This window comes from Furipterus horrens, unplaced genomic scaffold (assembly GCF_987537825.1).
Source record: "Furipterus horrens unplaced genomic scaffold, mFurHor1.1.pri manual_scaffold_3, whole genome shotgun sequence".
Classification (NCBI taxonomy): Eukaryota; Metazoa; Chordata; class Mammalia; order Chiroptera; family Furipteridae; genus Furipterus; species Furipterus horrens.
Genome location: NW_028327173.1, coordinates 57,632,157 through 57,654,432, shown reverse-complemented (window position 1 = coordinate 57,654,432; position 22,276 = coordinate 57,632,157). Strand labels below are relative to the sequence as shown.

The 22,276-nt window shown below is 36.5% G+C and overlaps 1 protein-coding gene across 10 annotated transcripts in view; it reads left to right on the top strand.

The window, feature by feature from the left end:
* Positions 1-7,101: 7,101 nt before the first annotated feature.
* FUBP1 (far upstream element binding protein 1) overlaps positions 7,102-22,276 on the top strand; it is a 35,061-nt gene continuing 19,886 nt past the window's right edge. For 2 of the 10 annotated variants that reach the window (XM_090269653.1, XM_090269650.1), the window contains exons 1-13: positions 7,104-7,336; positions 15,440-15,530; positions 16,388-16,450; positions 17,220-17,258; positions 17,767-17,806; positions 18,315-18,364; positions 18,450-18,521; positions 18,651-18,708; positions 20,817-20,979; positions 21,075-21,173; positions 21,309-21,410; positions 21,664-21,766; positions 21,867-21,967. In XM_090269653.1, coding sequence (XP_090125779.1) covers positions 7,217-7,336; positions 15,440-15,530; positions 16,388-16,450; positions 17,220-17,258; positions 17,767-17,806; positions 18,315-18,364; positions 18,450-18,521; positions 18,651-18,708; positions 20,817-20,979; positions 21,075-21,173; positions 21,309-21,410; positions 21,664-21,766; positions 21,867-21,967 — 1,101 coding nt within the window. In that variant the 5' untranslated portion in view covers positions 7,104-7,216. Of the gene's footprint in view, positions 7,337-15,439; positions 15,531-16,387; positions 16,451-17,219; positions 17,259-17,766; positions 17,807-18,311; positions 18,365-18,449; positions 18,522-18,650; positions 18,709-20,816; positions 20,980-21,074; positions 21,174-21,308; positions 21,411-21,663; positions 21,767-21,866; positions 21,968-22,276 lie in introns of all 10 variants that reach the window. The other 8 variants (XM_090269651.1, XM_090269649.1, XM_090269657.1 and 5 more) reach the window with 5 other exon arrangements.

Genomic DNA, 22,276 nt, shown 5'->3' with positions numbered 1-22,276 from the left:
GAGAACGTACGAGAGGCAACCGATCAATCTTTCTCTCTCACATCGATATTTCTCTTTTTCCCTCCCTTCCCCTCTAAAAATAAATAACCAATCTTAAAATAGATACTGCTCTAGCCTAGATCAACAAAAAATTGATTGGGTTCAAAAACAGAAAATGTTTCTAGACCTTGAGGTCTCAAGACTATATGCCACAACAACTAGAGAACTGCAAGGCTTTATTTAAAATGAGCAAAAGTCTGACAAAGCATGTGGACTTGTTATATTTCAGTAGTTCTGAAGTGTGGCTCAACCTAGGAAGATTTTACAAATACAGATAATGATCAATTAAGTTAACATCTGGGAGTTGGGGTTGGGGGTCAAACTTCACATTTTTAAAAAAATGTGACCCTGTAGCCAACGCAGTCAACCACTGAAAGAGATCACATGAACTGGTTAGTCAGGTTGTTTTATGAAAAAAGATGATTTTTAATCTGGATCTTGAGTTGGCTAAAAATTTCATTAAAAAGATAAATGTAACAAAAGAAGTGAAAGAATTGAGGTATGAATACATGATCCAAGTAAGGAAAGAAAAACATAAATGTTTTTAACCACAAAATAAAAGCAGAATAAGAATAAATATATTAATGTATTTTGGACACTTTAATTTTGAGACAAAATGAAAAATGAGGTTTGGCGGTAGCTGCAGATACTGGTTTGGAAACACATTTGGGGAATAAGTACAGACCCAATCTAAAAACCATCTTCTGCAGTTTCATTTTATATTATATTCTGCTTTATTATAAGTTGGAATGCATGCTGTAGAATTAGCTAAAACCACTCAAAAACTGTGCAGTAGAGGCCAGTTTTTTTTAGACATATGCTTTCCGGAATCCCAATTTTCAACATAGCATTACCCCTAAAGTAATGGGAAGCTGGGAGTACTGTGACTTACCAGCAAGAGCAGGCAGCTCTAAACTTTTCTCACTGAATATTGGTTTTCAATTTCTTATATATTCTACGATGCTCCATTTCATTTCCTATGATCCTGGTCAAAGGATAGATCCTGCTTATAGACATGAGGCCAACACATGTAAGCAACTAGCTAAATAAGCACTCTATATCCACTCAAAGAGGCTCTTTGTATTATACAGTAATGAGAGTTGTTTATTTTTTCATTAGATTTGAAAAACCCTGTAAAGTCAGGAATGGTATGTTGGTAACCACCTCAATCCCACCTTCACTGAAGAGATCCTAAAGGGCAGGGAAAATTATCTTTTGCTTTGTCTTAAGCATTAATTGTTCTAAAAGATTAAATTACAAAGAATTTTACTCTGAATTCTCAGAAGCGTCTAATCTAAAAACTCTTAATATGCTTCTTTTGGCAGATGTGCTGTTTTGTAGAGAAATGCAACATGCGGAAAAACAGTATAAACACTATCAAAGGTATTGTGTGGTATTATACAGAAAAAATGAAAATCAGTTAATCCTATCCTTGCCTTGAAGAAGCTTACAATCTAGTCAGTGATGTGGACTACAAACACATTAACCCCCTGAATAATATATTTGAAAAATAACACTGATCATCATCAAATACATGTGTATATTTGTGTGTATTTATGTACACATACTACAGATATATGTATATACACACACCATAAAGCACTGTATACTCTAGATTACTAATCTACCCAGTGCAATTAACAATACACAAAAAGTGTCCATCATGTTGTACAACACATGGGTTCTTTAAATTTTGTAAGCAATCTATGTTTCTTACTGTACATTAAGAGCTGTCTTTCCATGAAGAATTTTGGCCTAAGTCTTGATAAAAACTAATGCAAATGTTTTAAAAATTCAAGAAAGAAATAGTAAGTTGTGAATCATACCCTAGAAATTATACAGAGAAACATTCATTACTTGACGTTTTATAGATTCTTCCATTCTTTCAAGCCAGGTTGCCTAGGTTCAAATCACAGTTCTAACACTTACTAACAGGTGACTTTGGGCAACTTAGTTAATTTACTTGTACCCAGCAAAATGGAAATTTTAATAGTACCTATCTCATAAAACCATTGTAAGAATAAGTTAAATACACGTAAAGCACTTAGAACAGTGTCCAATATATAGTGCTATTATTAGCTATTGCTATGTTTTAGTGTGTGCTATACAGTAAAGGCATACAAAAAGATGTACTCCTTACTGTCATGGACCTTACAATCCAGTGGAAATTTCAAATAGACAATAAATGATATTATGATATTACCATAATACTGTACACAAGAACAAGTAGAAATTTCTAAATTTGAGAATTTTAGACAGGCTTTCTTAAAAAAAGAAACAGAGGTTAGTAGGCAACAGTAAAATGGAAGAGATGAGAAATGTTTCTGACAGAGAAAAATATGTGCAAAGGCTCAGGGGCTCTACAGTTGTGAATAAGTGGGAATGAGGAAGAGGATAAAAAAAAGACTGGATTAAGGGCACATCAACAGTCATGAGCAATATCCTAATATTCATCAATCCTCCAACAGCCCTTCAATCAGGACACATCATGAAATCTTGCATCCAAATCAGAGAAGAAATTTCTGAGAATGAGATGATACTCTGGTAACTTCTGAAAGGGACAACAGAAATCACTGTAAAATGTAACACTTTTTAATAATTCTTTACTGTTGGCTACTTTTCAGAAAAGATTAAATTACTTCCTCTTTTGGTATGCTGGTAAAAAGAAGTAGTGTGACTTACCAAAGGGCACGTGGGTCAGACTTGAATCTAGATCCTCTAGAATCAAGTCTATAGTCTTTTATTTATGTGGAGCTGCGTCCAGTTTCAGAAACCAGTCAAACTGTTACTCTCCACAATGTTTCAAAGTTAAATTTGTGTTAGCAACTTTGTTTTTTAAAATGCAAATACTTCCTGCTTCCAGTCATATCTTAGTCTGAAATAGAATCCTAGAAATTCAATCAGAAGGTATATAAAATTCATTAAGACACATGACCAACCTAATGATCAAATATCCAAAACAACATCCTGGACCATTTAATTTGAAGTGGCCACTTTCTTCCTATCTACCCCAAACTTGTGACTCTGCACTGAGAAAAAAAACAGGTCTGGCTTAAATGACACATAGAGTACAGCATGAAGTTATCAGATCCCTCTGGCTAAAAGTGTTAGGAGGTAGGTGATGGGTGAGTATAAAGGTGAGGCAGTAAGCCTATACAATTTGGCCCCTCTTATAATACCTGTTTAAAAAAGCCATGTTGGATGATTTTTCTCCAACAGCCATAAGAATCTGTTAATACTGCACACAGATATAACAAATCCAACAGTGAAAAGTTGTGCCTACAAAGAAAATGAGAAACCTTACCAATTTATTTAATAGCCCAATTTTTATTATCTTTACTAATCTTTTCAATGTTATTTGGCATATCTAAATGTTCCCTGCTACACTTCTGTTATGCTCAAAAATGCTGACTTTTGTTTCATCCTGATGATGAAATGTGGAAAAGCAATTTCTGTTATAAGGGTGTGACTATTATAATTCAGCTGAATAATTTAGCCAACTCTTAAAGCACAATAAACTAATTTTAGGTCAGATATGATACATCCACCATTAAGAGAACTTACATTGCAAAGGGGAATAAACTGAATCAAGAAAAGTCTGATCTCATTAGTTATCGTGAAAGTGTCTAAAACAATAAGCAAAGTACAAATGGCTTTGAGATTGAGTGGACTCAGAACAAACTCACATGTAGCCTAATTGAAAGTCACTATAGTTTTTCCAAAACTGAGATTTGTAGATAGCTGTTTAATCCCAAAATTTTACATTAGCAGAGTACCATGGATTATCCTTTCCTGATTATGATACCAGTGGCCAAATTACGTTTAATAATACCAATTTTCATTTGCATAGCACTTTACAGTTTCTGAAGTGCTCACAGAGATCTCATTCCAGGATAGCAAGGCAGATTATATTATGTAGATGAGACCTCAGACACAGGCTAAGTCACTTGCCCAATGTCACAAAACCAACTAAAATGTAGAGGCAGCTTTTTCAATATTCATTCATTCAACAAATATCTAGAATACTAAGACTTTGTTTTAGGGTCTGGTCAATGGTAGAGATAGGTAAGGTCCTTGCCCTGCAGTTTACATTGTAGTGGAAGAGAGTCAATAAACAAGTAAACACATAGAACATATGATTTTAGATAAGTTTTAAATAAATGCTATACAGAGAACATGTTAATGGTGTAAGTGGTTGGGGAATGGCACAACCAGAGTTCAGAGATGATCTAAGAAGGTGGAATCTGAACTGAGGCCTGAACGAAGAAAACAAATCACCCATGAGGTCTATAAAGGCATTCTAGGCAGAGGAAAAAGAAGTATAAAGTCACAGGCAGGAAAGATCATGGACAACAAGGTGATCAGACAGCTGAAGTGGAATAAGAGGGAGGAGAGGAAAGAGGAATGAGGACACGGAGAAAATTGGCTGGTTATTTGCAGCCCTTAAGCCACTCACTCCAAGAGGTAGAATTTAAGGTGAAACGGAAGACATAGGTAGAATGACCTAATTTGCATTTTAAAGAAATCATTCAAGCTGCCTTAAGAAGAAACAACTGGTACAATCAGCTAGCAGCATCCTTCAACTTCAAAAGTACTAGTGAGTCTACTCCTAGAACATTCCTGGGGTGGATACATAGGTGCTTGTAAACTCTGAGACTTCACAGGTATACTATACATTTTCTGTACAAAATTACGTAATCTTTAAAAGTAAATTGTAGAGATGTAAGCAGAAAAATCGCCTGAACAGTCCAGGATTAAGGTGATGGTAATTTGGGACAAGTGGAGGTGAAAAGTCCATTAATTTGTAATATAGTTCAGAAGTATGGTAAATAGGTCTTCCTGATGGATGGAGGCAGGGGTAGGAATCAAGGCTAATCAGTGGTCCTCAATGTGGGATGATTTTGTCTCCAAGGGGACATTTGTAATGTCTGAAGACATTTTTGGTTGTCACTATTGGTGAGGGTTGGGGGGCTGTATGCTACTGGCCTTTATAGTTAGAGGCCAAAGATGCTAAACATACTACAATGCACAGTAGTACTTCAAAACGAAGAATTACCTGCCTAAAAAGTATTAATAGTGCCGAGGTTGAGAAATCCTGATCTAAACTGATTCCAATTGGTTCCCATCATAGAATATTCACACTTCCAGGAAAATCTACAAAAAAACAAAACAAACAAAAACCCAAACCAAGAAATGGCGTCCTTATTTTTATTTATTTTTTTAAAGATTTTTATTTATTTATTTTTAGAGAGAGGGAAAGGGAGAAAGAAAGAGAGAAAGAGGAACATCAATGTGCAGTTGCCTCTCACGTGCCCCCAACCAGGGACCTGGTCCCCAGCCCAGGCATGTGCCCTGACCGGGAATCGAATCGGCGACCCTTGGTTTGCAGGCTGGCACTCAATCCACTGAGCCACACCAGCCAGGGCTATTTTCAATATTTTGAGACAACTAAAATTGCTGTATACATGAAATAAAGTTTATTTGTTTAGAGATAAATTATATCACTCTGTGGTTAACTCTGTTGATCAGAAGGTCTGTTTGATATATGACTAATATATGAAAAAACCAATTACTGATTAATAAGTGCCATTTGTTGAACACCTTCTCAAAATGCTACTAGAAAACTTGTATTTAGCAATACCATCCAACACTGATTTTTTCTTTTTTACCAGCTTGTTTGATCTGTCATCCAATACATTCACTACTTTTCTAAATAAAAATTTTTCCAAAATCTAAAGGGGTGCCTATGAACACTGAAAAGATAATCAAAACTAAATAAACAGATACAATGGTAGGACAAGCTTTAGGAAAACGAAAACCCACTTGTAAGCATGTGTGTATAACTTTAGTTATTTGTCTTATTTTAGGCCTTGAGCAAGTGGCCACCTTAGTTTTAGGTATCAGAAGACTGCAGCATGCATTTCTCTCAATTTCTCCGAGGCCAGCAATAATTAAAGTATTCTTTTAGACCTAATTAATAAAACACAAAATGTCAAAACTGGGAAGGTTCGTTTGACCTCACTCTTTGTTATCTAAAAGGAAAAAATTTGGAAAAGTCACCGTGATCATCTACAGCATCCTCAAAGTCTGGTACTATTAATGCAGTAAATTACGTGCCACGATATACCCGGGAAGGTTTGAAGAGCGAGCTGAAATTAGTTGGAAACAGGATATACAAAACTAATTACCTAGCTCTAATATGCCGGTTCAGAACATACCTTCCATTTAAATTCTCACAAGGTAGTGCTGGGGGAAACTATTTCTAAGAAACCAAAATCAATTTTGGTTAAGAAAGAAATGTTGTTCTTAATTATAAGGACTTCAATAAAACTGGTCATGGACACATGCAATATTAGGTTATTAAGTTCAGTTAAGGATGAATTTTAGGAACAATTACGTTTTTAAAAGGTAAATGGGGGGGCAGTCATATTATCACATTATTTACCCCAAAACTTCGAAATCATGTCGAGCACTAAGTGGCCTCCAGCCTAAATTCATCTTCACTTGCGAAAAAACTCAGAAATCTGACAATCTAAAAGTAAGATACAGGGGCACCTTACTACTCCGAAAATCATGCGGACTTCCCGCTACACCCGGCGGTCGTTTTCAGGAGCTTCACCTCGCCGCGACCTGAGAGTGCTCCTCCCAGGCGCACTCCAAGACGCAGCGCTCTTAAAACACTGTAGCGTAGTCGTTACGCTCGTAACGTCACCCTCCTCCCCAAGGATACACGGAATTACCCAGCGGCGTACAATTCGCCGACATTAACTCGCTTAGGCAGTGACCGTTAAGAAACATTGCTGCTTTTCTTCAGGCTTTCAGAAACTCGAGCCTACCGCGGTAGCCGCACCAACCTTGCCCTCCCCGGAAGAACAGCCACACAGCTTGAACACAAGAACGTGCGGAGAGGAGAGGCCAAAATAAATCACATTCTCGAGAAATCTAAACACAATTCTCGCGACATCTTCCTGCCTGTCCCTTTCTTCAGTCCCGCCCCCTATACAGCGCCTTGCTTTAAAACATCGCGAGATTTTCTTTTCAATCTCCGCCCCTTTACGGCACGATGGTCGCACAAGAATGTGATACAGTCTCCACGGCCGCCATTTTCTTTCTTTCTTAGCAGTTGGCTGGGAGAAGGTCTCTGCGAAGAAGCGGTAACAGCCACAGTAGGCTAGACATGGCAGACTATTCAACAGTGCCTCCACCCTCCTCTGGCTCAGCTGGTGGTGGAGGCGGCGGTGGCGGTGGTGGAGGAGTTAACGATGCTTTCAAAGATGCGCTGCAGAGAGCCCGGCAGGTAAGTCTGTACCGCGCGGCGGGATCCTACTGCTCACGGTAATTGGCCGCTGGTTGAGTAGGCCGCTACTTGTTCGCGAGTGAGGAAGAGGAAAGACGTGCTCTTCCGGGCTCTGAAATGTGCGGACACTCACGTTTTCCCCACGTTGGTAATATCGGTTAGAGGCTGGAACTCGGTTTTGTGTTTCTGCTGTCTGAACCAGTTGGAATCACAACGCGTGCTACGCATAGATACATGGCTTTAGTCTTTCTCCCGCTTCTGCGGCACTCGCGCTTCTTTCTCCAAGAAGTTAGCATTTCCTTTTTCTCGGGTTGAACGTGATGCCCGTGGGATAAAGCGCGCGTAATTTTACACAATAGTGTGGAAGGTTCTCGTAATGAGTTTGGGCACAACTAGGATCTTCCCCTATGAGTCCTTGGTAACGGAAAGTATATGTCTTTAGAGCAGTCAGTAGAACTTACATAGCCCATTCAAGCTGCCTTTGCAATTAGTCGTTCGGTATCATCATTCACTTTCGCGGTTCAGAGCACCAAATCCCGGGTTGGAATCCTTCCTCGGCGGGATTTACGTGTCAGTTTGTTCAACCAGTCCTTCCCCTTATTTCTCAAAATGGCTTCAGTCCCATTTTAGTCCAAGTTTCAATTTAAATCTGCCTCTCTGTTAAGGAGTCGTAAACTGACCAGACCTCTTTGTATTACGTAGGTGCACACATTTGCCCTGAAGGCACTTCTTTCACAAACGAAAGCTGTGAAGAAAAAGCACATGTACTTCAGGAAATTTAAAGATGTCTTAATTTGAACTTCATCTTTATTAGATAGTTCCTTATTATAACTGTAACTTTAAAATATATGATGTTTGTCTGGACCGTATGTAAGCAAAATGAGAATCTTACTGTCGTTATGACACTGCATAATAGGTGCTAGACAGTTTCTAGGCACCAGTGTTAATCGAATGGCAATCAGAAACTTAATTTTGTGCTGTGCTTTGATTGCATTAGTTCACTTAGTTAACTTTTTTTTTTTTTACTCTGCAGTTAAGGGTTATTTGAGTCAAAATCCAGAAAGTCGAATGTAACAAATTGCTGTTATTTTTATAATGTGAACACATAAGTAACAATGTACCTGTACTTGCTTTTTATAAAAATATTCAGGGGAGTCAACGAAAACTCATCATTAATACTAGTTCGGCGGGGTTTTTTTTGTTTTTCACTTAATTTTTATTTACTACTTCTGAGCAAGTTTAGTGTAGCGACTGAACATTTATATAATGACAGGACTACTGTTAGTAGGGTTTATTAGATTGGGTTGGAAGACTCACCTGAATTTTTATTCAACCAACATATTGAATTAATATTGAGAATTTTTAAATGTGTGAATTGGAATTCTGCCTTCTAGGGAGCTGTGAACACAGTTAAAGGAATCGAATGCATATGAATCGTATCTGATTAATGCTTTCAGAGAGGTGTGGACAAAATATGGGCGCTGTTAATCTACTTGTCCTGTAAACATTTATACAGTTAAACACTGTGCACATCACCAGGGATTGAGCTGTTTAACTGCCAGAGTAAAGGAGTGGGTTTTTTTTAAGCAAGGCATTAAAGAATGAGTGAGAGTTTGACCACGTGCACAGGTATGGGGGGGTTTGCAATGATAAGGCCAAGTATGAAGTCATTGGAGGATAGTGTTGGGTGGGGGAAGGAGAGTGAAAAATGGAGTGAGGAAAGGTACAGATGATTACAACTTCTAAAAGACTTTCGGTTGCCATGTTTTAATAAAAAATTGGACTTCATTATTTGGCTGAGCTATAATTTCCTGATTTAGTTGACTTCTTTTTTAATATGGAATTTTTCCCTCACACACTGGGTTTTTTTGTACTGTTTATATGCCAAAAGGTCAGCTGCCCCAGTGCCCTTGCTGTAATGATTCTTTATAGTTGTCTTTGCTGTAATAATTTGATTGTTTCTTTACAGAATTGATCTTGAATCTGAGGTTCCCAAATTTAGCTCTTGAGTTGAATTAGCCCTTCGATTACCTTTGAGGAAGCCTATTTGTCTTATAAGTGGAATGTAGGGAACAGGACTTTGGCTGAAAGAACAAGTTAGGTTAATATTTCAACCACTTTTTCCTAAAAGTTACAGAATTATATTTCCAAAACTCCCATCTAACCTTAAGTTTCATTTCTTTGTCCAAAGTATTTTGTATGCTGTGTCTTTTGGAAGGAAGAGGTATAAGAAAAGCTTCTTACTCTAAGAACTGTGTACCAATGGGGTCCAGAGTTTTTTAGCTGGACAGTTATTTGTTATGCAGGAAAGCAAGATTAGTGTTTAGGATCCCTGGTTCCTACCTAGTAGCATTTACTCTAGCTGATCGTTGTCATCTAGTATTTTAGGCCAAGTTGCCAAATCTTTTTTCTTTCCAGAAAATCCTAGTTATTCTTACTGTGAAATTTACAGCTGTTTATAATACTCTGTGAGCTGAATCCAGCACAAAGGCACCAGATTGTTTCTCTAGTTTAGGGTTTCCAATCTGTACACTTGAGAAATTTATATTTTTGTATTTCAAGTTATGGCTCCAGAGGGTGAGGTTGGGACTCTTAGATTTTTGGTGATCACACTAGATAACAAGTTATGTTTCTGAGAATTGGAAGATTAAAAGATATCTATCTACCCTTTTTTCACACAAGGTTATTTGAAGATAGAAGTGAATCAGACAGAGGCTGAGACTAGAGGAGTAGCATGGTAGATCACAAGTTAGCCAGAATATAAAACTTAATCCATTCTGATTAATTAGTAAATTAGTTATTAAGTACTCAATTATTAGTGAAATCTCTTGATAATTATGAGTGATTCAGACTGTGTTATGTTGTTTGAATGCAGTAAAAATTTTATAGAATTGTTGACTATTCAGTGAAAGCTAGCATTTGAATATGATTTTAACATTTTGTGATAAAATAGCAAAATTTGATTATGATAATAAGCAAAAAGTCCCTGTGTTGTAGAGAGGGGACAATGTTAATAAAGTGGTGGCCTAGTAATATTTCTAAAGTCTTTCACATATCTTCACATTTCTGGTGCATAGGAACTATCAAGACCTGACCCGTAGAGGTGCTCAGTATTTATTGAATTGAATCAAGAAACATCTTTAATGAATTAAAGTAGTAATGAAATTTTGTTTTAAAAACAGTTATGTTCTTGCAGAAATTTATTTCTTGAATGCTTACAATGTGGGTATGTCAGGTCTTATGGGTGCAAAGAGAAATTGTATATCTTATTCTCCCACAGGCACAGTTGTTACAAATAGATTGTAACTGCATATATCTTCAGGACAAATAAACTCAAATTTTTTAAATCAAATATTTGAAGTCATGTAGATTCTACTTTGTAGTTGAATTTATAGTATGGTGATTTGTTCATAGGAGCGGGTTATATACTATTTAGACTCTGTGCTAAACTTGTATTCATTTAATTCTCATAACCAACCTACATGGTAAGTGTAGAAACTATTTTCTCCTTTGTGTAGATAAGGTGAACAAGGCACAGAACACATAGGGAAATTCAGCAGGGACCCCAAAGCAGTTAAACCAAAATTGCAACCCAGTCCAAATAACAGTAGTACTTCGAAACTTAAGGAAGCGTGTAGTGTGCTGAAAATTAGGGGCTTGTCATCTTGGGCATTTAAGTAGTTTGCTTCGAGAATCAGTTTTTAATTTTTAAAAATTCTCTAAAATCAGGTGATATGACTAATCTCTTACATTTTCTTTCGACTCTAGAAGGTGAAAAATGCTAAAACAATAATACCTGAAAATATATTTACTCATTTGGGAAGTAGAGCAAGATACAAATGGGAAAGCTTGAATTATTATTGCAAATTAAAATAAAAAATTGATTACACTTAATTTTACTAGTCTAATAAGTTTATATAGTTGTAGATTGGATTTTAGTAATTACTACATCTCTTTAAATTAATTCTCCTTGTAATGTAATGACTTAGGACAGTGATTTTCAACCAGAGTACCACAGGAATTTTTAAAATATGCAATACCTGACTAGTTAGGGACACTGACCTCTTCACCCTGATACCATCAAATTAAAAAATGACAAGAGCCAAAACAACAATTGCTATGCAATGTGAATGAATCAAAATTACACGTTTTTTGGCCAGATTGGCAAAAAATAAATATTTTTGTTGTGTCATAGAATTTTAGTAATTAGTTTATGTGTTCTATGAGGTGAAAAGGGTTGAAAATCGCTGGCTTAGGAAATGGGTATTTTTCTATTGATCTTGGAGAATTGATCAAATCTTTGCTGATAATGTTTTTACTAAAAGCTCTTCTCTGATGTCTTCGATTAGTTCTGGATTTTTGAGATGGTGTTACTGGTTCATTTGACTGAACCAAGTATCAACTTTCATTTTCATTTGAGTAGTTTTAGAACTATTCAATGAATAAGGAGGCATAAATAAGTGTTCTTTCTCTGAGCAGAAGTTCCTGCTTTGCAGATTCATGGAGCACTTATAAAAGCTAACTGCAAAAGATATTCACAGCCTAAACTATTATTTTCCTATCATAGGTATTACTATTTTTTCTGGCCTGAAATACTTTCCTTAAAACCAGTGCTCATCAATACGTTCCTAGAGAACAATTCAATGCTAAGTTTTTTTAAACTTAGGTAAGGGTGGACAGAACTGTCTGACATAATTTGAGCTTGCTGTAGCAACAAAGTCGAACCTATTCCAGTGCTCTCTCCTTTGAGACAAGCCATACAGACTTAGTGGGGAAGGGAAAAAAAAAAACCTTAGGGATAAAAAAGCTGTTGTTTTCAAGTGTGATGAGTAACTCTTTCAGATGCTCAAAGATGTGGACAGGCTTTTGAGAAGTGAAAGATGATTAAAGAAAATTAGATTGTTTTATCAAGCATTTTAATACTCAATTCTAATATGCTTTACTATAGGTGTCTGTGCAGATGAGGAAAGAGAAATTTAGGAACCTTGGGAAATATAGCTGGTTTATGAGAACTGATTGTGTGTGTGTGTGTGTGTGTGTGTGTGTGTGTGTGTGTGTGTGACTTGAGTGATACATCCTGGACTTATGACTCAAGTCGCCAAATATACTCTTTACTTCCTCTACTTTCCTAGTTGTAATGAAGCTTGAGTTGTGGTTGATTTAGTTCCACTTCAGGACACCTTTGGGGACATTTCAGTCATCAAGTTTGATTTTCCATTTAATTTTTTTATCATAGAAAATTTCGGACATACTTAAAATTGAAAGAATAATGTATGAGCTGATGAGACATTCACCAGGCTTTAGTAATAACCCCTATATAGCAATTAGCATGGAACTGTGCAGAAATTGAGACATAACAATTGACTTAACTATGTAACCTTAGTTAAATTAAACCTATTCTCTATCTCATAGGTTTGTTAAGATCATTCAATGACAAAAGGAGTGTTAACATTTTTTTATAGTGTGGAGCTTGGCCTTTTGCTGGCACTCAGCAATATTCCATTTCCTCTTTCATAGAAAGATGCAGTAAATGTCCACTGACTGTGCGCTCCTTGTGACTAGAGGCTGGCATTTCTTTGATGTTTGTTTAGTAAAGTACAGGCAATTATTTGCCTCACGCTAAATTAGAAGTTAAGAGACTTCTGGCCAAGATGGAGGCTTAGATTGACACTGTGTCTCCCTCTGCAACTAAGTAGGAATACAACTACCTCAAAAACAAAGATAACCAGAAATTCCAGAAAATAAAACTACATGGAAGCCCAACATATGAAGTTATAAACCAGCAATGCTCGTCTGGATGGGTAGGAGGGGCGAAATTGGAATCGGGACTGAAAGGCTGGGCTGTGTTGTCCACGTAGCAGTGGGGATAGCGGCAGGACTGAGAGAAACTCCAGGGGAGCTGTCTCGGCTACAGTCGAGACCTGGCAGCTCGCGATTCCAACGCTGGGGAAGGCAGACCCCCATCCGCCCCCCATTGCCTTGGATGGTGAGGCCGTGGAGAAGGAGCCTCCTGGTCTTTCAGTGGAGAGTAACAGCAGGAATCCATCTTGGACCCCCACCCCCACACAAAGCTCCACGGAGCTGTGTAAAAGGTCGCTGGTTGCCCTGTAGAGACCAGTGCACAAGGCACTGCCCCCTACAACTGCCCAGGAAACAAAGGTAAACAGAAAACTGACAGGATGAAACAGACCATGATTGAAATCCTGGTGATGCAGCAGCTCACCAGGCAGCAGATGAGGGACCTAACCAATGAGCAAACAAGAAATCTTTCTGAGGCTCAGTCAGAGCTATAGTCATAAGGTGGCTTACAGAATTAACAAAAGATTTGGAACAGGACGGGGAAGAAATGAAAGCTAGTCACTGAAACGAACAAAAACACATACGAGACAAGTGGTGAGGAAACGAAAACCAGAGATCAAATCAACAAATCCGAACATAGAGAGGGAACAAATGGTCAACCAGTACAGAAAGAGGAAACAAAAAGGGAGGGACACTAGGAGAGGCTCAGAAACCTCTGGGACAGCGATAAGTGAATGAACATTCGAATAATAGGATTGCCAGAGGATGAAGAAGAAGAACTAGAAATAGGAAAATTATGTGAAAAAATAATGAAGCAAAACTCTCCGAACTTGGGGAAGGAAATAAGACTTACAGGTCCTGGAAGCACAGAGAGTTCCAGAAAAACTGGACCCAGAGAGAACCACTCCAAGACACATTATAATCAAATTGTCAAAAATTAAAGATAAAGAGAGAATCTTAAAAGCAGCAAGAGAGAGGAAAAGAATTATGTACAAAGGGGTCCCAATTAGACTATCAGCTGACTTCTCAAAGGAGACCCTGCAGACAAGAAGGGACTGGCAAGAAATATTCAAAATAATGAAAATCAAAAACCTACAGCCACAAATACTCTATCCAGCGAAACTGTCATTTAGAATAGAAGGGCAGAGAAAGTGCTTCCAGGACAAAGTAAAACTGAAGGAGTTCATTAGATCCAAACCACTATTACATGAGATGTTAAAGGTACTGGTTTAGAAGAAGGAGGATCAAAACTATGAACATTAAAATGAAAACTGCATCACAAGAACCAACAACAAAAGCTAGGGAATCGAAACAAAGGCAAACTAAGTAGGCAACGAGAGTGGAAAAAGAATTGTAGGTATGGGGAACATAGTGGAGGGAGGTCAGTAGGGAGGGGGTAGGGGAAAAGGGAGGGAAATGGTACAGGAATTAAGAAGCATAGTAGGAGGGAATGGAGTAGACAGGAAGATGTTGAGAGGAACTATATGTACAACCAATGGACATGGACTAAAAGGACGGGATAACTGGAGGGAGGGGGGTCACTGGGTGGAGGGGCGCAGAGGGAAAAGAAATGGGGACAACTGTAACAGTATAATCAATAAATTAGAAGTTAAGTTTTTAAGGCTAAAATGACTGGAGGCTCTATTTCTGAGACATCTTTCTAGGCTCCCCCACCCTTATGTTTCCTTAGAGCAAGATTGCACAATAGGAATATAATGCAACTCACATTTAATCCAACATATCTAAAATAGTATTTCAATATGTGTTCAGTATAAAAAGTTGTGAGATGTTTTGCCTTTATATTAATTTTAAGTTTTCATTATCTGTATATTTTACACTTTAAGGTACATCTCCAATTGGACTATTTTAAGTACTTAGTAACCACATGTGGTTAGTGTCTGCCCTATTAGACAGCACAGCCTTAGAGTCTCACAAGGTGTTCACATTCCTTATGCCCACACAAATCTTTTGAAGAGTCATGGGAGAGAGCTGTAACAATAATAGAATTACGATCCATATTTTCTTCAAAACTGTGTTAGTCTTCTCAAGATTCCTAGTTGATTATTTTTGTTTATTCTTATTGAGATGTATCAGAAACTATATCCAAATAATTATTTGTTACCTCTCTGGAGTTATTAATGGTAATAATGATCTATAATTTTAATTTGTCTATCAAATTAATTTTTATGTAATAGATTTTTTGGCATGTATATGTATTAACTATATGAGGAGGAAATTGAATACCAAATAGTATATAATGGTTAGGGTGCTGTTGTTAATGATAGTATGTTTTCATTTTTTAAGATTGCAGCAAAAATTGGAGGTGATGCTGGTACATCACTGAATTCAAATGACTATGGTTATGGGGGACAAAAAAGACCTTTGGAAGACGGAGGTAAGTTATAGCCATAAGTATTTTACTTAATTGTTTTACACAGTTAAATTGAAGTGATTTTTAATATTTTTCAAATGTTCCTTTACTGAAACGTTACTTTTATCATAAGGTTCCTAAAATTGTAAGGTTTATAATGGCCTCAAAAGGAAAGGGGGAAAAAGAGACCTAGACAAGGTAGGTAAAATTTGAGTCCACCAGCCAGTTTGATCTTATTTGAAAAACATCATTTTCCTTCTTTTAAGATTGTGTCAGATTGACAGTTTGCACAGACGACTTAATATACTGTGGGGGTGGGGGAGGATGAACATATAATAAAATGCTTAGGAGGCATTTCACAAGTTTTTCTCATCATTCATGAATTAATCTTTATATGCTGTATATTCATTGTTCTGCTACTTCAGATTTCACTTTAAAGGTTGAAGTTGCTCTAGTTTGCTACTCTAGTGTGTTGCAAGTTCTACCATTTTTTGTTACTTTTTTGTTTGTTTTAGTACCTTGTTTTGTGTTTCAGGTTTAACTCAATGTGGCTTAAAGCAATAGATTTACAGTGCCTCTTATTTAAAAAAACAAACCATAATTGTTGAAGCTCCCGAACTTAGAAGTCAGTACATATTTTAGTTTTCGATTTGATGTATGAATTTTGATACAATTTCTTTTTGCCCTTTTATTTTTATTTTTTTTTTAAAGGAGGATTCTGAATGAGCCTATCGAATGTATTTGTAGCTTTGACTAGGAGTACTAGGTTTTATTAAGTGACTTTCACATATAGTGAGGTTTTGATATACAAAAAAAAAAAAAAATGAGCTAATGATGCTTCAGATGTTGTATGTAATGTATTCTTTTTATTTTATGTGTAGATGGCTCTTGGACAAGTCCGAGCAGTACAACACACTGGGAGGGAATGCCCTCTCCTTTTAAAGGCAGGAATTTTTATTTATTACCTGTGTTTAGTATGTAAACGTGAAATAAACCAGCGGATTCTTATATGGACACAATATTTCTTGGATTATGTGTCTGAATTTTTGCTGCACAACATTCTGATGTTTAATCAATTAAGTTTGAAGGGGGGAGGAGAATGTAGTACTTTGAGCTATCAGTTGTCTATTCTAAGGTATGCATTGTGTTCATCTGTGTAAAGGATGTAGATGAAGGTAATCTGTTGTAGTTGCTTTGAGTTTCTGCTGAAGTTTATGCCTTGAAATGTTTGGTGAAGAACAGTAGAACAGTTTAGATTGAGATTGCCTTGTAATGTCATTTTAAAATTTATTTTGCATAGCTTTGTGGTCACTGTCAAATACACTCAACTTTGATATGTCAAATTTTCGCATTTTGATAGGTTTTTTTTTCTTCCAGTCTTCAGTTCCTACAGTGAGAAGCATCATTAGCCTTTAGCATGTGCTATTTTGCTAGTAACGGACCTAAATACTTTGTCTTGTAACATTCTAAAGTGCTTAACATACATTAAGGTCAGTGATTTGATACAATCAAAGAGAATGTTTTCTAAAATGTCTGTGCATTTTAAATGTGAAGAGCTTGGGCTGAGTTTTGGCACTTTTGGTTCAGATGACACCATACCCTCAGCTATTTCAATAAATGTTTATGTCGATATTTATTCTTGCTTGGGCAGGGGGAACTGAGTCTTATATTTGTACTTGTTGGCAAAAAATTAAAAGACTCTTAATCTTGCAGATCAACCAGATGCTAAGAAAGTTGCTCCTCAAAATGATTGTAAGTATTTATTATTTGAAGTTGGGTTAAAAAATAAAGTAACTTGATTTTAATCAAGAGTTTTGTTACTGTCTTTTTGGACTTTCTTTGAAGTTAGTTGAAGGCCATAAATATTATTTTAGAATTAATTTCTTTGTAAATATGTACCTCCTGTCTTTATGATCTCCCACTTCAATTATGATCAGGTGTATGTTAATAAGATATGTTTGCTTAATTGTTTTACATACTTAATTTATTTTATTACTCCATTTCTTAATCTGTACTTGCACCTCTTGAGAAAGGACAGTGTTCCCCTGTCTCCCTACTTCCCACTTCATTGCTAGTAATGTCTGCCCTTTCACTGACTTTTTTGCCCACTGGTAATGTTGATTTAAGTATTCCACATAAAATTTTACTCTCTTCAAGGTGTTGTCTGTGCATCAGGGAATGATTTCAGAATTGCTTAATAAGACTGTATTATTAAATGTATGTGAACTTAAAACTATTTTCTGATTTAATTTTTTGGTAGCTTTTGGGACGCAGTTACCACCGATGCATCAGCAGCAAAGGTATAGTCAAGTGTCCTGCAAAGAGTACTTCGCAAGTTTTATTTTGTATGTAAAAACACAACCAAGTTGGTATATGGTGAACATATGTCTGCCCCTTTTTTATATATATAGTTCATTTCCTTTACCTTAAGAAAGTGATATAGAATGGTCACTTTTCTTTTTGAGTGTGGGACATTTGTAATTTGTAAGATGAGTGTAATTAGTCACATTTTAGGACTAAAGTGAATTAAAATAACAGTTAAGATGACATTCTCCGAACTCTACTCCAGCTTCTTTGCATACCTTCAGACTGTTACATCCACCATACCTTCCTCACTTGATTTGTGTCACCTAAGTTAAGATTTGGACTTCAACTATACAAGACATAATTTGATTACAAACATGTTTCTGGAACTTGGTTTGAGCCATTAGGAGGCAACAGACTTCCATTTTTATCAAAGCACCTTTTATATGTAAACAGATTATCTTTCTTTGAAGGAAAATACTACTCTCAGTTCTTTCTTAGCAGGTCTGTAATGACAGAAGAATACAAAGTTCCAGATGGAATGGTTGGATTTAGTAAGTAACCTAATTTTTAAAGCCTTGAAAAGATAATCAAAATGTATCTCACAATCTTCCAAAAAAAATTTTTTTTTCTTACTAGTAATTGGCAGAGGAGGTGAACAGATCTCACGCATACAACAGGAATCTGGATGCAAAATACAAATTGCTCCTGGTAACGTTATTCTCTTGCTATTTTCATACTGAATAGAACACTAGCATATTTTTTAAGCTGCTAGTGAAAATTATGGTATCTGTTAATCTTTTCTTAGCCTTAAACTTGTTTTGTTGTTTTAAATTGTAGACAGTGGTGGCCTTCCAGAAAGGTCTTGTATGTTAACTGGAACACCTGAGTCTGTCCAGTAAGTATGGAAATCATGTGTTTGAGGCAGCCCCTTCTTACTGAAGGACATTGCCTTAGCAGTTGAACCAGCTTTCTCCAGTACTATTAATTTCTCCTCCCCCCTCCCCTTCTAATAATTTCTGATGGCATACAGATATGCTTGAAAATCTCCATCTTAATCAAAACCATCCCTGGACCCCGTGTTTCTCTTTTCTCTGCTCCCTTTTACTTCAAAACTTTTATTGTATTTGCCATATCACCCGCCTGTTTTCATTTTGTGTTGAACTCGTACCACTCAGGCTTTTATTCCCACTGTTCTGTTGAATGGTGATGACCTGCTCATCATGCAACCTGTCGGCGCTGTTTGATGTAGTGGACCACTTGCCTAGAGATACCCATTTCCCTGCATCTCTTCCACAGTTTTACCTTGGTGGTTCTGCCTTACCTTCCTGTGCTGTCAACATGAAAGTGCCACAAAATTCAGTCCTCCTACAGTATATCTATACATGCACTTAAGATAACTTCATTTACTCTTAAATTTCATTTAATATAGAGCTTTATATACCATAGATTTTATATTCTAAATTTTTGTCTTCAGCCTTGTTCTATTTTCCAAAATTCCAGACTCATATCCAACTGCTCAGTGCCTCCACTTGAATGTCTATTAGGCATCTCAAACTTGACATAACTGAAAAATGGAATCGTTGTTTTATACCCTCTTTCCAGCCTGCTTTTTAAAAAAATTTATCTCTGATGTGTATGGCAACTCTGTTTTAATGCTTTATCTTTCTCTTCTCATTTATCTGTAAGCAAGTTTTGGTCATCTTTTCTTCATAATTTATTTGAAATCCAGCCTCTTTGCCACTTCCTATACTATCACCTTATTTGTGATGCCCTTTGCCTGTATTGTTCCAACAGGTCTCTGTTCTTTTCAGTTTTGTTCAACAATAGCCTCTTATAATAGTATAACCATAGTGATTCTTTTAGAATGTGAGTCAATCCGTAATACTACTTTGTTCAACATCCACTAATGTTTCCTCAATTGGAGTAAAAGTCAGTGTCTTATCATGGCATACTTATCTGCTATTTTTTTACCATTCTTCTCCCAACACATTCTGTTCTAGCTTCATATAGCTTCTGTTCTTCTGGCACATCAAGGATGCTTCTGATTTGAGTCCTTTGCACCTCCTATTTCTTCTCTCTAGAAAATTTTCCTCAGATATTTTCATATTCCCTCTCCCTCTTCCTTCAGGTCTTGGATCAAATGTCTCTTTATCAGTAAGGCGTTCCATATCCATTTATTCTCCATGAAATAGTGTCCCTTCACACACACGAACACAATTTGTCGATCTTATTCTGCTTTGATTTTCATTTATAGCACTTCCCAAATGATATGTAATTTACTTAACATGTTATTTTTACTTATTCAATGCCAGCAGAAGCTGTTTGGTTCAGTGCTGCAACCCCATTACCTAGAATAGTGCCTCTCATTAGCTGACATTTCTTAAATGGTTATTGAATGAATAAATTTGAACATTGGAATTACTGAAGTGATGGTGTAAAAACAAATATACAGACAAAATTAAAAGAGGCATAGATATATGTAACAGACTGACAGCTACTGGAGGGGAGGGGAGAAGGGGGACTGGATGAAAGAAGGTGAAGGGATTAGGCAAGCAGCAAATATATATGACCCATGGATGAGGACAGTGTGACCCACGGACGATGACAGGGTGTGGGAATTGACTGGCGCGAGGTGCTGGGTGGAGGTGGGCAAAGAGGGAAAGTGGGGACAGCTATAATCGCATGCACAATAAAATACAATTTAAAAAATGAAAAATATATCATTTAGTTGGAGGAATCAGCTTAATACTGTGATAACTTTAGAAGTTGAGTGCTACTTCTTAGAACTTTGGATTCTCAAAAATACTGAAAACTGTGTACCTAGAAAATTTATTGTTTTATTCTTTGACCCTGATGGCATTTTCTTTCAATTAAAATTGTTAAAATTTAGCTTTTAGCCACCTAAACTGGAATTAGAAGAAGTAACTGATTATATTTTAATTTTTTTCTTTGGAAAAGCTTTTGGGTATGCTACAACTTACTTGACTATTAATTTGTTAACAGATCAGCAAAACGGTTACTGGACCAAATTGTTGAAAAAGGAAGACCAGCCCCTGGCTTCCATCATGGTGATGGACCAGGAAATGCAGTGCAAGAAATAATGATTCCGGCTAGCAAGGCAGGATTAGTTATTGGAAAGGGGGGAGAGACTATTAAACAACTTCAGGTATTATTGTTTGTAAAATGGTAACTTCTAATCTGTTTTGAAGCCAATTCCTTCCATTCTCATTTTGTTAATAATACGGTTTTTATGATCAATAGGAGCGGGCTGGAGTTAAAATGGTTATGATTCAAGATGGACCTCAGAACACTGGTGCTGATAAACCTCTTAGAATTACAGGAGATCCGTACAAAGTTCAAGTAAACTTAAGTTTATATTTTACAAAGACGGGTTTGGGGAGGGTACAGAATGAGTAAACATGTATGAATAAATTGCAGTGTTTTGAGATATGCTTTCTAAATTAGGTGTGTTTTTTGTTTTGTGTTTTACTTCAGCAAGCCAAGGAAATGGTTTTAGAATTAATTCGTGATCAAGGTGGTTTCAGAGAAGTTCGAAATGAGTATGGGTCAAGAATAGGAGGAAATGAAGGGATAGATGTAAGTAAAAATAGTCATTCATAAATGTTTACATGTTAGTCCATGAGTATAATAGTGTTTTTCCTATTTTTTATTACATAACCTTTTCTAACATTGTATCCTCTTTTTTCCTCCCACTTTCCACCTGAGAATACAGTAGTATATTTTGCGTCTTGTTACCCTATTTGATTATAAACCGTGCTATATATATGATTTGAGGCAGCTTTTTCTTTCTGGAAATAGCTTTTGTAATACTTATTCTCTTTTGCATTAGGTCCCCATTCCAAGATTTGCTGTTGGCATTGTAATAGGAAGAAATGGAGAGATGATTAAAAAAATACAAAATGATGCTGGTGTTCGGATTCAGTTTAAGCCAGGTGAGTACATACATTTAATTTTCTAAGTGTTGGTAACAATTACTTTTGACACACATTTAATGCTAATTAATCCATTTTGTTTCCTGTTTTCGTTTTGAAGATGAGGGAGCAACACCTGACAGAATAGCACAGATAACAGGACCTCCAGATCGATGTCAGCATGCTGCAGAAATTATTACAGACCTCCTTCGAAGTGTTCAGGTTTGATAGAACACTAATATTTTCTTTGTTTTGTTTTCATTAAATTTTTTTTTTCATTAAATCTGAAAGTGCTCCCCCTTTACTTTATATCAGAATCTGTTTCATGATACTTGATTAATAACAAGAAAGCTGAGATTGCTTTGTGGAAGATGTATTGGACCAGGAAGGCAGCTGCACAAGTGCACCACCTTATTCATTCCAATATACAAAGAATAATGGTGGTTATTATTGACATTATTTGGGCCAAATTACCTCCCAGCTTTTCCAAATTTATGATTTAGGAACATGGAAGTTGAGGAAAATAGACAT